The following is a 15,329-nucleotide window of genomic DNA, read 5'->3' as shown; positions in this document are numbered from 1 at the left end:
GTAAAATGATAAATAGAGCTATTAAGTTGTTCTCTTACAAGCATGTTATATAATTTAATACAACATTCCATGGAAAAGTTAATACTCACATCTTTCCTTGACCTTTTGGATTAGCTAGAAATTATAACAAGCTAGAAATTATAACAGGATAATGCAACATAGACTTAAACTCAATATGCATGTCAATGTACTGTAACTTGTACGGGATATATAAACCTAAACAAAATCATAAACTTGCATGATGAGATCACTTGCCAACAAGAGCTTTTCAACTTCTTGGAAGAGCTATTACAATGATAAGGTAAATAAGCACTCATTAGCTTTATCTGTGACCAAACTGACATCACTTGCCAACAAGAGCTTTTCAACTTCTTGGAAGAGCTATTACAATGATAAGGTAAATAAGCACTCATTAGCTTTATCTGTGACCAAACTGAGATATCTCCATGAATCAATCCCCTGCTAGTAGCATCATGTATTGCCCGAAAATTTGAACCACCACCGGAAATAAAAATTCCAAGCTTTTTCCTTCTAACCTTTTTTGCAGTGTCATTATAAATTTGGGACTCTCAACATGAGAAGTCTTAGAGTTATGTTATAGTTTAGGTTAGTTAATATGCCATATTAGGTCATACCACAAAACCCTTAATATTTCTCTATATATATCTTTGTACTCATTTTCTAATGAATATTCAAATTATTTTTCCTATTCTCACATGATACCAGCGCATTGGGTTAAACACCAAAACTCTAGCCGCCGCCGATACTCCAAAACCCTAATGACCACCACTGCCACTCCAAATCCTAGCCTTCCACCTGCTGCCACTTATCCATTGGTCTATGGGCACCTGGTGATGTTCCTCAGCCGTCACTAGTGATGTCCTTATCTCGTTGCTAAAAGATTTGTCTCTTTGTCAGCATGTCTTCATCACATATTAAAAAATGTTTAATTTTTTATTTATTTATTTAGTTTATTTTTATTTTTATTTTAAATTTCAAAAAAATTTGATATTATATTATCTTTAATTTTGTTGCAAAATCCTTAAACAACTTGCAATTTAGAATAGAGGAAATAACATCTAGTAGGAAATACACAATGTCCAAGATATCTCATGCACTACAAATATTTATTATTCAGTTTACCATCTAAGACAGTGGCAAATTACTTAAACTTTTAATAATTCTCATCCATATCAACTATTCAATGCATTATGTAATTTAGCTTCTGATCCCTCTATTTACAACACAAATACTTTAAGAACAAATAAGCAATCATTTAGAATTCAGCTATTTATTTGATCATTAAACTATATATTTTAAAAAAAAAACGACAAAGTCTTTCTTTAGACAATGAAAAAAGATAAAATTGTACAAAACCATTTGTTGGTAAATAATTAATTTAAGCAATAAAATTATCTCCAATTGAATGTCACTGACAAGCCTTAAAGTTGGATTAGTTATCTCTTTTGTTTGCCAGTATTCCCTACGGTTGTTTTGTGCTTTGAAGTTTGAACTTCCTGCTTGGAATTCGGAGCCTCATTTATAACTAGATTCTATTTAACACGATAAAATTTAAATTACAAACAAAATATAAAAAGAAAAAAAAAAGAAATCTCATTTGGACCAACAACCGTTTGGCTCAAATATGTTAATAGCATATTTGTATTATCCTACTAAAAGATGGATTCAATACTCGCATAAGGTGAAGGTATAGATAATGTTGAACTTGCTTTTGTTCTCTTTCTCACGTATGACTTGTCAATATTTAACAAAGAAAAAAGAACTTCTAATTATAAAATATTAGGATTTTGAACTCAAAAAAGCTATATATATATATTACATACACATCCTCCTAACCAGAGTATCTCAACACAACTTCACATGGCTCTTCATACTTGTACTTCCTTAAACCATCTTCCATTATGTGCCTCCCATGATATTCATTACCTGACTATGGAAAACTGTATCAATGACTCACAGCTCCTATAGATTATTGAGCAAATGTGTGTTTTCAGTAACTTGTTCTAAATATGCTCTTAATTCCTTGAAGATTAAAATGGAGCCAGTTCAGCAACAAGCACAACAAAACTGAAACTTAAATTCCATGCTACAAAAATACAAAAGATGGGGTCCTTCATGTTAGATGTATGTATGTATATTATATTAGATGTATGTATTATGTATACACATAGGTATACTTGTATCATTGGCCTCTATATGTAGCCCCATGATTACACTTTTTAATGTGAGATGGATGAGCATTGATCTTCTTCTCTTCTTCTCTTCTATCATTCTTCCTTCTTCTAACATGGTATCAGACTAGGTACCTTCCTCCGGCCATTTCTCCGGCCATCTTCTCCGGCCATCTCTCCGGCCATCTCTCTGCCCATTTTCTCCTTCACTCTCTACCAGTCTTTTCTTCTACATCCTATTCTTCTTCATTCATTCAAAAAAAAAACCCACTAGTCTTCGTGTGACCGCTCGCCCTAACGCACACCACGCGCCCGCCCCCAAGACTCGCCCAGCCCGCGCTCGTGCCCGTGACCTGCCTGCGCTCCGACTGAACCCGCATTAGCCGCGCTCGAGCCCGAGCCCCTCTGCCCGTGCCGCTCACTGCTACTCGCCGGATGGCACCGCCTGTTGGTTAGCCTGCCTAGCAATTCCTGGAATCAAGGCTTTGTGGCTTTTTTCCAACCATATGAAGACAACCTGAGTTAAATCTTTTGCCTTCAAAAGCAAAGACATTGATGAGATTTATACTGTGCACATGTGATTTGTATTAAAAAAAAAATGGATGCTTATGGATTCAGTGGGGTTTTACCTGAGGTACGTCACCACAATCTCCATCATTTAGATGTGGTGCTTGATGGCACCAACTGTATTGCTTGCCGACTCACTATCAATCGGATTCTCGATGGCATCCACTTTCTTCGCCATGTTGACAGTACATGTTCTGCTCCTACTGCTCCTTCTCTTTCTGACACCATTGCCTCCATCGAGGCCTCTGCTCTTCTCACAGCCTTTGAGCAGTAGTTTGATAAATGGGCTGCTGATGATTCTACAGCCAAGATGATGATCTGTCAGACGGTCACTCTTGATATTCGTACTCAGATTGCTGATCTTTCTACTGCTCAGGAGATGTGGGACTATCTTGAGCGTCGCTGCTGTGGTTCCGGTCAGGCGCAACTTTACACCTTATACCAGGATCTCTCTAGTCTTCCGCAGGGTGAGGACATAGTCGACCAGTTCTATAGTCGGTATTGCACCTTATGGCTTCAGATTGATGCTCTGACTCCTCCCTACTGCGTTGTTCATGCTGCCCAGATCCTTACTTGTTCTGAGTCTTGCTTTCGTCGCCGTAGCCATGATGAAACACGGCATATGTATGAGTTCATTATGCGCCTTCGTCTCGAGTTTGAGCAAACTCGGGCTCAGTTACTTCATGCCCCCTCAGTCTATTCTTTGGATGAGGCCTTCACCTTTGTTCATGCTGAGGAAACCCGTCTCCGGGTTTCCTTCACAGGGGGGGTTTTACTCTTGCTGTCTCTCGCCTTCCTCCTGCCTCCTCACCCTCATCTACTAGACCCCCAGCTCCTCTTGTCTCATCTCGGCCTTCTTCTTCTACAATTCCTAAATGCATTATGATTTGTCACTACTGTGGTAAATTTGGTCATCTTGAGCGTGAGTGTCGGAAGAAGCAGCGTGGACTTCCGCGTACTGCTTCTTCACCACCTCTTCTTCCACTACCTCACTCTCACCAACAGGCACACTCTGTCTAGGTCTTTCCTACTCCACTGTCTCCTGCTCCACCATCTTCTACTCTACTGTCTCCTACCAATCAGTAGCTGTTGGCGATGCTCCGACAGTTTTAGCAGTTCCACCTAGCAGACTCCACTGGCCATGCACGGTCGGCTCAGGTTCCTCCTTCTGCTCCAGGTAGTTCCTGTCCTCTCTGACTTCTTGATTCTGGTGTTTCTCTTCACGACTCCTGATGCCATTCATCTTCATCATTCCCGACCACCCTTACATATCACACATGTTCATACTACTGATGGCACCCTCCTCCCTATTTCATCTACTGGTCATTTTTCTTCTACATTATTCTTTGTTCCTTCATTTATCCATGAACCTAATGTCTGTTAGTCAGCTTACTGATTATGGTTGTCAGGTTATTTTTGACCGTACCTCATGTTATCTGCAGGATCACAGTGGGACAGTGATTGGAGCTGGCCGCCACCATAATGGAGTCTTTGTGTTGGATACCCTTCACCTGTCATCTTCAGCTAGGCCTGTTCATCAATGTCATGCTACAGTTTTATCTCATCATATGTAGCATCACTGTCTTGGTCATTTGAGTCACTCTCGTCTATCATCTCTTGTTCGTTTTGGAGTCTTAGAGATGTCTCTCCTTCCTCTGATGTTGTCTTTGTTGGCTGTAAGCTTGGTAAACAGCTCCAACGTCCTCATCCTAAGAGTGTATCTCAAACTTCTACTCCTTTTGAACTTATTCATTCCGATGTTTGGGGTCCCGCTCCTTTTGATTCCAAAGGAGGTAACCGTTATTATGTTATTTTTATTGATGACTACACTCGCTTTACTTGGATCTATTTTATGCATAATGGTAGTCAATTATTATCTATCTATCGATCTTTTATAGTCATGGTTCACACCCAATTTGCTACCTCAGTCAAGATCTTTAGATCTGACTCGGGTGGTGAATACATTTTTCAGGATTTTTGTGCCTTCTTGTCTTCTGAGGGCACCTTGCCTCAGTTATCTTGTGCTGGGGCTCATCCTCAGAATGGGGTAGCTGAACGCAAGCATCATCATATCTTAGATACCGCTCATGCTCTTCTTTTGGGTGCTTTTCTCCCTCCTCACTTTTGGGTTGATGCTGTTAGTACGACTGTTTATCTAATTAACCTTCAACCTTCCTCTCATCTTCACGATCGCAGCCTGGGAGAGTGTCTTTATGGAACACCTCCTCGCTATGATCATCTCCGTGTTTTTGGTTGTCATTGCTTTATTTTACTCTCACCTCGGGAGCGTTCCAAGCTCACTGCCCAGTCTGTCTCTTGCGTTTTTCTCGGATATAGCCTTGAGCATAAAGGTTATCGTTGCTATGATCCTATTACCCGTCGTATTCATATCTCTCGTGATGTCACGTTTGATGAGGGTACCCATTTTTATAGCTCTCCTTCTTCTACTAAGTCTCCCTTTCCTTCGGTTACTCTATCTTTCCTTTTCCCTACCATTTCTCTTACCGATACTTCCCCTGTGACTTCCTCTCCTCCGTTCCTCACTTCTCCAGAGTATCTTAGTCACTCTTCTGCTGACCCTCCTTCTCCACTATCTGTTGAGTCTCCTGCTATGTCTACCCCTTCTTCTTTACTCCCTCCTCCTCACCCGCTAATTCGGTTATTTTACCATCGTCGGGATCCCATAGTAACTCTACCAGGGCAGGTCCTCTCTGACACCTCTCCTACTATCGATCCAGCTCCTGAGGTATCCTCTCCTCCTTACTCTTTACGAGATCGGTCCACTTTACATCCTCCTATTCGTTATGCTTCTGCTAGTACCAGTGTCTCAGGTGTCATTGAGCCAGGTACCTACAGGGAAGCGGTTCGATCCCCTGAGTGATGGACTGCCATGGCTGAGGAGCTTGATGCTTTGTCTCCGACTCACACGTGGGATATTGTCCCTCTCCCTGCCCATGCCATTCCTATTACTTGTCGCTGGATCTATCGGGTGAAAACCCGATCTGATGGATCTCTCGAGCGCTATAAAGCGCATCTTGTTGCTCACGGTTTTTAGCAGGAGTATGGTCGTGACTATGAGGAGACCTTTGTCCCCGTGGCCTACATGCACACTGTTTGTACATTAGTTGTTGTTGTAGCTGTTCGTAGATGGGTTCTTCATCAGCTTAATGTGAAGAATGCCTTTCTTCATGGGGACCTGAAGGAGGAGGTCTACATGACTCCTCTTCCTGGCCTTCAGGTGCCTCCAGGATCTGTTTGTCGCCTTCACCGCGCTCTCTATGGTCTCAAACAGGCTCCTCGTGCCTGGTTTGAGAGGTTCAGCACAGTTGTTGAGGCTGCTGGATTTACTCCGAGCATACATGACCCGACAGTCTTCATTCATTCTTTTCTACGTGGCCGGACCATTCTCCTTCTGTATGTGGATGATATGATTCTTACTGGTGATGATTCTGCTCATATTACTTTTGCGAAGCAGAAACTGTGTGAAACCTTCTTGATGACTGATCTTGGCCTGCTTCGTTATTTTCTGGGTATCGAGATCACATCTCATCCTGATGGCTATCGACTATCTCAGCAGCGTTACACTCTCGATCTACTTGATCGCTCTGGCATGACTGATACTCATACTGGTGCTACACTGATGGAGTTGCATTTGCAGCTTCGTGCTTCCGATGGGATTCCCTTACCAGATCCTTCTCGCTATAGGCATCTTGTTGGCAGCTTGGTATATCTTGCTGTTACACGTCCTGACATTTCTCACGTTGTGCACATCCTTAGTTAGTTTGTTGCGATCCCCACCTCTGTTCATTATGGACATCTTCTCTGGGTATTGCGATATCTTCGTGGCACTCCCTCGCGTGGTCTGTTCTACCCTTATCAGTCCACTCTTCAGCTACATGCCTATTGTGATGCTACTTGGGCCAGCTCTCCTGATGATCCGGTCTCTGTCACTGGCTACTGTATCTTTCTTGGGTCTTCACTTATTGTTTGGAAGACTAAGAAGTAGCAGACTGTTGCCAAGTCCAGTGCTGAGGCTGAGGTTCATGCTTTGGCTTCTACAATACAGGAGGTAATTTGGATTCGCTCGATTCTGCAGGATTTTGGTGTACCGATCCATTCTCTTATTCCTATCCACTGTGACAGTAAAGGAGCCCTTCAGATTGCTGCCGATCTGGTCAAGCAAGAGCTGACCAAATACATTGGTGTGGATGCACACTTCACCCGTTGTCATGTCCGTGCCCATACTGTGTCGCTCCATTATCTTCCTACAGAGGTCCAGGTGGCTGATTTTTTCACTAAAGCCCAGACACGTGATCAGCATCTATTTATGTTATCCAAACTTAGGACACATGATCCACCTTGAGTTTTAGGAGAGGCGGGGGGAGGGGGGGTTAGATGTATGTATGTATATTATATTAGATGTATGTATGTATGTATGTATGTATATACATAGGTATACTTGTATCATTGGCCTCTATATGTAGCCCCATGATTACACTTGTTAATGTGAGATGGATGAGCATTGATCTTCTTCTCTTCTTCTCTTCTATCATTCTTCCTACTTCTAACACTTCATAGGTCTCAATTTCAAGAACAATAAAAAAACAAACAAACAAAAGGAGTGTTTGAGAAACTCCTCTCCCCTGTTTCCTGCTTTTTTTCTATAAAAATAGAAAGATGGGGTCTCCAGCTTCAGATCGGTCTCCAATTGATTGTGGGTGAGAATGCATGGCTAAGATCAAGATCAGAATCATCAGATCGCGTTACAAACCTGTTTTGTGGAAGTCGTAGCCAAAAAGTTTTATTTCAAAAGATGGATAATACATTTATGTTGCACATACATGCTGACAACTCCAACTAGTGAATAAACTTAAAAGTGAGAATCCACAAATTCACCCAACAAATTGAACTTTTGTTATAAATTCAACAGGATAAATCACCATAGATGGATTGATGCTAAGATGTTGATGATGATGATGAAACAATCACCAATTAGTAATAGGCATGTGGGTTTTCCTTGCTTTTGATGAGAGGAACTCCATCGTCTCTCCAGACAATACGATCTTCACACAATGCAGCAACTACTTCTGCATAAACCTTATGCTCCTGAAAATGGAGTTGTTTATAATAAACAACAACAGTGAATTATTTATCTGCTTGCTTACAAAATATAAGCTATCAAGAAAAAAAATGCAATTGTATTACCTCTTGAAGTACCCTCGAAGCCAATTGCTCAGGAGTGTCGTTTGCAAGCACAGACACAACTCTCTGGGCAAGAATGAGGCCAGTGTCGTAATGTTCATCGACGAAGTGGACTGTAGGGCCAGGAAACCTGTGATATAAGAAGAGAGTTTGAGAACTGTAATAATAATAAGAGAAATGAATCCACTTTACCGGCAAGAAGAATTAAGGATAAGCATGGTTCATCGGTTCTTAAATATGGCATCACTATGAAGATGACGGAGAACATGTTGAAATACCTAGCACCAGAAGCTATGACAGCTCTATGCACTTTCATACCATAAAATCCTTTGCCACCAAATGCTGGAAGAAGAGAAGGATGGATATTTAATATAGACTTTGGATATGCCTGAACTAGTTCAGTGGGTATAAGTTTCAAGTAGCCAGCAAGTAGCAGATAGTCAACTTCAAATGTCCTGCTGAATAGTTAAAAAACAATTAAAAAATATTACTTAACTGAATTAATTAAACAATAAAATACACAATTTCTTTCAAGCCAGAGGAATTCTGGCCACATAAGCAATGAACAATGGAAGAAAAAAAAACTGAATTAAGTAAATAATAAAACACACAATTCTTTCAAAACAACAAAGGAATGTTGCCCATGTAAGCAATGAATGATGGAGCGAAAGAGAAAAATCACTCTTATATTTTGTTTTGGCTTATCTCAAAATAACACCATTCATACGATCACAATTTAGATGAAGTCATTTTTAACCCACTTATGAATTTTATAGTTCAATCAAACACTGAATTTTTCCTATGCTAATGCAATACTATATAAGAACTCTTACCCTAGACATTATAGACCTTTAAGTCTCACAATTTACATCAAAACAATGAATTTAAATACAACAATGGGAAGAATTTGCATGTACCAATGAGGTCTGGTCATTGGTGACATAGACACAGCTAACATAATACCCTTTTTATAAATACATGTGGATGGCCACCAAAAAAATAAAAAAAAAAATGCTAACCTTAGAGCATTTATTTGATCAATTGATGATAACCCCTCAGGGCAGTTTTTGGACCTAGAGAACAATAAAACAGGGATGCCCTTATCTCTAGCATATTCAGCACCTCCACAACCTACAATTTAGATATGAAAATAGCACATTAGACAAGAATTCAATTAGTGAACAATTACAAAATTAAGTATTAAAATGAAAAACATAGCTATTAAGTTGTTCCTTTGCAAACATGTTATACAAGTTATTACAATATTCGATGGGCAAGTTGATATTCACATCTTCTTTTGATCTTTATGAATTAGTTAGAAATTGTAACAAAATATATAACATAGACTCAAACTAAATAAGAACATTAACTTGAGAGATGAGATAATTTGCTAACCAAAGCCTTTCAACATCTTAGAAGAGCTATTACAATGTTAAAGTGTAAGTACGCACTTACTAGCTTTATCCGTGACCAAAGCTGAAACATCTCCACAAATCAATCCTTTGCTAATGGCAGTATAATTTTAGGACCCTCAACATGAGATGCCTTGCTTTTGCGCAAGACAAGGTTTATATTGTTCGAAGTATTTTGCAATGATAATTTATTAGCTGAACACATCTTACGAAAGATCACTTTAAGATTTGGGAAAAAAAAAAAAAGAAAACTGAGATGCTAATGTTTGTCAACATTGCAAGCCAATTATCTCCCTGGAATTTAAAGATGGCTTATATGCAATAGCAGAAGAAAGATATTCCATTTAAGGTATTTAATGGTTCTCTTATTCACCAATAAATACATAACCTGGCATAAAAGAAAGATTAAAATTAAAGGATTAAAATTAAATGCTCTTGTAAATTATCACTACAAAACTTAACATATATGTAACATCTTTTTACTCTACAAGAGAATTAACAATTGCACTTATAATTCAGGCCCAGCAAGGAGCTAAAGGCACCAATTATGCTTGCACAAATAAAATACAAAAGTTATGGACAATAACCATGCATTTGTCATCACTCCACCAGTCCACCAAATTATTTTTCTCACAACAATTATGAACAACAAAGACATTAAGGACAAACTACCTGCAATTTAGCATGATCAATAGACAGATTCCTTTTCAATCAGCTAATTACAAGCTCAGGTTGACTTCTTGCAAGAAAAAATTAACTACTGCTAGGTGATATAACTTATTCGCAAAGAAATCAACCACTAAAACATCAAGAATAGTGCTTTACCAGTCTATTTATATCTTTAATTCTTGGGCAAGATCTCTAAATAATTTGCATTTCAAAATGGAGGAAGTATCATCTTGCAGCAAATACACAATGTCCAAGATCTTGCGCACCATATATATTTATCATTCAATTTACCATCTCAGCAAATTATCGAAGCATTTCACAATTCCCATCTGCATCAAATAATCAATGCATTATGTAATTTACCTTCTGATCTCTTTATTTACAACAAGATACTTTAAGAACAAATAATCAAACATTAGGATTCAGCTATTTAGTTGATCATTAAAGTATATATTTTAAAAAAAAAAGATACAGTTTTTCTTTACAACGAAAAAAAAGATAAATTGTACAAAACAATTTGTTGAAAAAAATTAATTTTAGCAATACAAGTTTACCTCCAATTGAATGTCAGTGACAAGCCTTAAAGTTGGATTGTTGATCTATTTTATTAGCCATTATTCACTAACTTTTCTTGGTGCCTACTTTGAAGGTTGAGTGTCCTGCTTGGTATTCAGAAACTCATACAATAAATTTAAATTACAAACAATTTTCAGTGTGTCAATTAATTTATATTAAAAACAAAAATGGCTCTTAATTTGATCATATCATGATTCAAAGGAGAACATAAAAACCAGAAAATAAAAACGAAAACAGAAAACACAGTTTCATTCTCTTGTGAAACCCCCTAAACATATTTCATTGTTTTTTATATATTTTTTTGGGTATGAAATTAAATATCATCTTTGTAACGAATCTAGATATCACAAGAATATTATCACAAAATTAAGGGAAAAAAATATAAATCGAGCTCCAAAAGCTTCTTAAAAAAAAAGAAGAAATATAGAAGTAAATGTCAGCATTGTGTGACCCAACCTGCAATGATGATGAACAGTTGCCTAGACAGACGATGCTCTAAGGCTATGTTTGATTGGGGGGAGTGGGGAGAGGTGAGGGGGTGTTTGGGGGTGTAGTGTGTGTTTAGTTGGGGGAGTGAAGGGAGTGAGAGATGGTGAGGAGGGCATCTCACCCCTCCTCACCCCTCATAACCCACTCCCTCAAATTGGGGTTTTTTGGGGATGGGTGTTTGTATTATTATTATTATTTTCAAATAATATGAAATGTCAATATTGCCTTCACTTATTTCAATAACTCCCATTATATCCTTTATTTATTAAAAACCCTATTTTTTACTTATTAAACCGGTATGAAAAGACCAAATTATCCTTTATCAAATTGAGAAATTAAAATAATATCTATTTAACATTTAATTTAATTTTTTCATATTATTATTTTTTTCTTAATATTTTAATGTGTCAATTGAAGATTAATAATAATATTTTTTTGAATAATAATAATTATTATAAAAAAATAAACAAATATAAAAAATTGAATAATTATAGTATTAGTTTAAAAATAATATTATTTTTTTTATAATAATATTATTATTGTACAAATAATATTATTAGTAATATTAATATTAACAAAGTTTGTACAAAATAATCTTGGATACATAGAAAAAAATTATTATGATTAGTTTTATATAAAAGGATAAATTAGTAAAATACACATTGCATGTTTTCTCATTCCTCCTCACTCTTCCTTGTAACCAACCAAAAAGATTACCCCTCCAAACTCCTCTATTGAACCAAACATAAAATTTTTTCAAACCCTCCATTCTCCTCCCCTTCTTACTCCGCCTCACTCCCCCCTCCCTCCTTCCCCTTTGAACCAAACAAGGGGTAAGACTTCAATCTTCGGGCATGGCCTCTAAAAATTGGCAAACACTTGAAACAACTCCTTCTTCCTCCCCTTCCTCGCATTCATCAACCAACTCAACTAACTAAACAAAATCAGGCAATTTAAACAAGACCATCTATTATGACTCATCAAGATTGGTATTCTCCAATGAGAAATGATCCCAAGGCAGGGAGGCAACGGACTATAGGAGGAAAAGCTAGGGCTATGATAGGGGATATTGAAGAAGAAAGAAGAAGGATTTTTTGGGCCTGGTTGGTTCTCTAGTGATCTTCTCCAGCGCTCCGGCAGGAGGGAAACAATTCCCATCTATATTATATATTTCAGTTCGTATAAGTAGATCTATAGCTCTATGAGCATAATTTGTTTGTTTGATGCTATTTGACTTCAGTTTTGCATTTTATCTGCTGCTATGATGATGGATTGCTGCTTATTTGGGTGATCAGAGATTATAGTCTTAATATATTAGAGCTTAATTGATTGGAGAATGAGATTTATGCTTGAATTTGCTGATCTATTGATTCAGTTAGTTGGAGTTCAATAAAATTCATAACACCATCACATACGATTAATGAGAGCCTAAAACCTTAAAACTAATTGTTATGGACAGAGAGAGAGAGAGAGAGAGAGAGTCTCCGGCTAAATGTATTTATCACAGAATTCTAAACGATCCCAACTGTCCAATCAACGACTATCAGTCTGACGGTTCTAGGTGTGCGTTTCGATTACCATAATGAAATGAGGGGGAATGAGGTAATGAAGAGAGGGGAAAGGAATGGATAAGGATGGTAATGAAAAAATATGTTTGGTTGGAGAGGTAATTCATTGGGAATGGGAAAAGTAGAAAAGTAATATATTGGGAATTAAAAAAGTAATGAAAAGTTAAGATGTAAAATTACTTTTATACTCTTAATATAAACAAGTAAATTTTGTTGTTTATAAAATAATTTAAATTAATTTTAATAATTGTAATTAATTATTTAAATTACTTATTAATTATTTTATGGCTTAAATTTGAAATAAATATTTCTTTAATATAATTATTATATAATTATTATAATTAAATATTAATTATTTTAATATTAATATATTTATATATTTTTAATATATAAATATATTGTTATATATATACCCAAATACATATATTAATGAGGGTTAAAATGGGTAATATATTGGGGGGAGTGAACATTACCTTGTCGGGGTTAATGGTAACCCCTAAGGGTAATGATTACCACCCTAAAAATATCATCCAAACATGGGAATGGGTGAACCATTACCGTTATCCAAATGCCCCATAGGTGTTTATATTAAGGGTGCGAATGAACGGCTATGATCAAGATCAGAATCATCAGATCGAGTTTGATACCTGTTTTGCAAAAATAACCTTCAAAAAGTTTATTTTCATATAAATATATTTGATAATTCCGAACCTGGTTTGCATAAATAACCTCCAAAAGGTTTACTTCCATATAAAATATATATAATACTCCTTCCGATCCTTTTTACTTGTTCGTATTAACTAAATCACATGAATTAAAAAAAAGTAGTTCCAATTAATTGGTAATCTAAAATTTATAAAAAAAAATATATAACTTTTCAATATTACCATTATTTAAAATATGTTTTAAAAATGTGTAATTGAATATAATTTATTAAAAGTTGTAGAAATACATTAAGAGACTGTTGGTTGTCTGTAAGTTAAAATATTGTATTTCAACATACATCATTACTAATTGGTTTAGCATGTGGATGGGTAGGGTTGGGGGTAATCTCATCTTGGGTATACACACTCATCAAATACATCAAACCAAACACATGATTTATTTTCCCATATTTCAAAATCCATTCATCCAAACACTGAATTCTGAAATACAACATCTCCTATAGCATTCAACCAAACATTAAATACATGTATTTCCAATTATATTGTAACTAAAAATTCACTGCATTCATAATTACATCAAACCAAATGCCACCTAAGAGACTCCACACAACGCATCGGTACTCACCATTAAGCTGTACACTCAACCTCTGAAATCTCCCAATTTGCTCTCTAGAAATGAACTCAAGGTTAAGTTAAGGTGATGCTTGTCTAGAAGTTCCCTCAGACCTTGGGTGGGGTGAAACCCTTGAGAAGTCACTGCTAACAAAATGATAAGGAGTTCATCTAGTTGTTGGTAGGTCGAGATTAGGAGGATTCGACGCTGTTAGGCACAAAAATAACCAAGAGGGTTAAATGCATTTTTAGGCCATGTTGTAACGGATGCTAGAATTCAGTTAAAGTTAATAGGAGGATCACAATTCAAGCTTAGTTTCTACAGGATTTGTGACACCTAAATTTGGAAAATGTCTAAATTTAAGCAGCCGTGAAAATTCTGAAAAAAGGAGATCCAATTTTTGGGATGTGAAGACATCTATAGAAGACCTTGCTATGAAGATTTAGGGTGACCATAAGAGAAAGACCCAAGAATGTGTAGGGGTGGAGTGACCGGGGTAGGGGGTGGTGGCAGCCACCTATTGCCAGAGTTGTTAATGAACCCCTAGTCTGGTTGTCCTTCTAAGTCTTCCGCCATGTTAGAGATGAAGGTGAAGCTCAGATGCTGAAGCTTGGAGTCTGAGAAAGGTCCAAAGATGGATGTCCAAAGCTGCTGCTGAATCTCATTGAAGTTCTCTCTGTTTGTGAATGAAGAATGAAGCTCTATTTGAATTTTAGTCAAGTTAGTTGGTTGTAGATGACTCGGCAACTAGCCCAGCTTTAATTACATTAGTTATTGGTTTACATTTTACAATGAGCCACTTCATCAAGGTTGTTATATTTTTGTCTCTATATAAACTAGTGATAGATGTAAACATTTAATTCAATTGAAATGAGAATCAATTCCAATTTTCTCATCTCAAGCTTCTTCAATCCTTCGCCTTTCTCCTCCTAAGTTTAAACATGGATGTTTTCTTGATTTACCGAAGAATCAACATGGTATCATAGATTCATTCAAGGTGAATTTCTTCAGGAAATCTGTTTTGGTTGTTGATTTCGGTGTTCTATCATGTTTTTGGTGTTGTTTTCTTGGATTTCTTGGTGTTATTTATTAGTTTTGTGGCTGATTTGCTTTTCTAGCTTGCTTTTGTGGTGTTTTCTTGAGTTCTTGCTATTTGATCTTAAAGTTATGGCTGATTTGAATCAAGGAAATTTAGCAGCTAGAAGTTCTGTTATGGGTGATGTAACTAGTCCGCTTTACATGAATGTTTCTGAGTGTCCTGGTGCTGCACTTGTCTCTCAAGTCTTTAAGGGGTTTGGATTTGGTCCTTGGAAGAGGTCCATGATCATTGCTCTTTCTGCAAAGAATAAATTGGGTGTTGTAGATGGTTCTTGTGT

General features: G+C 37.0%; 1 protein-coding gene across 1 annotated transcript; it reads right to left on the bottom strand.

Moving 5' to 3' along the window:
* Window positions 1–7,751: 7,751 nt before the first annotated feature.
* On the bottom strand, window positions 7,752–10,657 carry LOC120267331 (phosphoribosylglycinamide formyltransferase, chloroplastic-like). The gene is given in 6 exon segments (XM_039274986.1): window positions 7,752–7,865; window positions 7,965–8,091; window positions 8,240–8,416; window positions 8,981–9,092; window positions 9,417–9,461; window positions 10,597–10,657. Coding segments are annotated over 6 exon segments (636 nt in total).
* Window positions 10,658–15,329: the final 4,672 nt, after the last annotated feature.

The sequence above is a fragment of the Dioscorea cayenensis genome, chromosome 8 (genome assembly GCF_009730915.1).
Source record: "Dioscorea cayenensis subsp. rotundata cultivar TDr96_F1 chromosome 8, TDr96_F1_v2_PseudoChromosome.rev07_lg8_w22 25.fasta, whole genome shotgun sequence".
Lineage (NCBI taxonomy): Eukaryota > Viridiplantae > Streptophyta > Magnoliopsida > Dioscoreales > Dioscoreaceae > Dioscorea > Dioscorea cayenensis.
The sequence above is the reverse complement of the archived record's forward strand: the minus strand, read 5'-3'. Positions and strand labels throughout refer to the sequence as shown.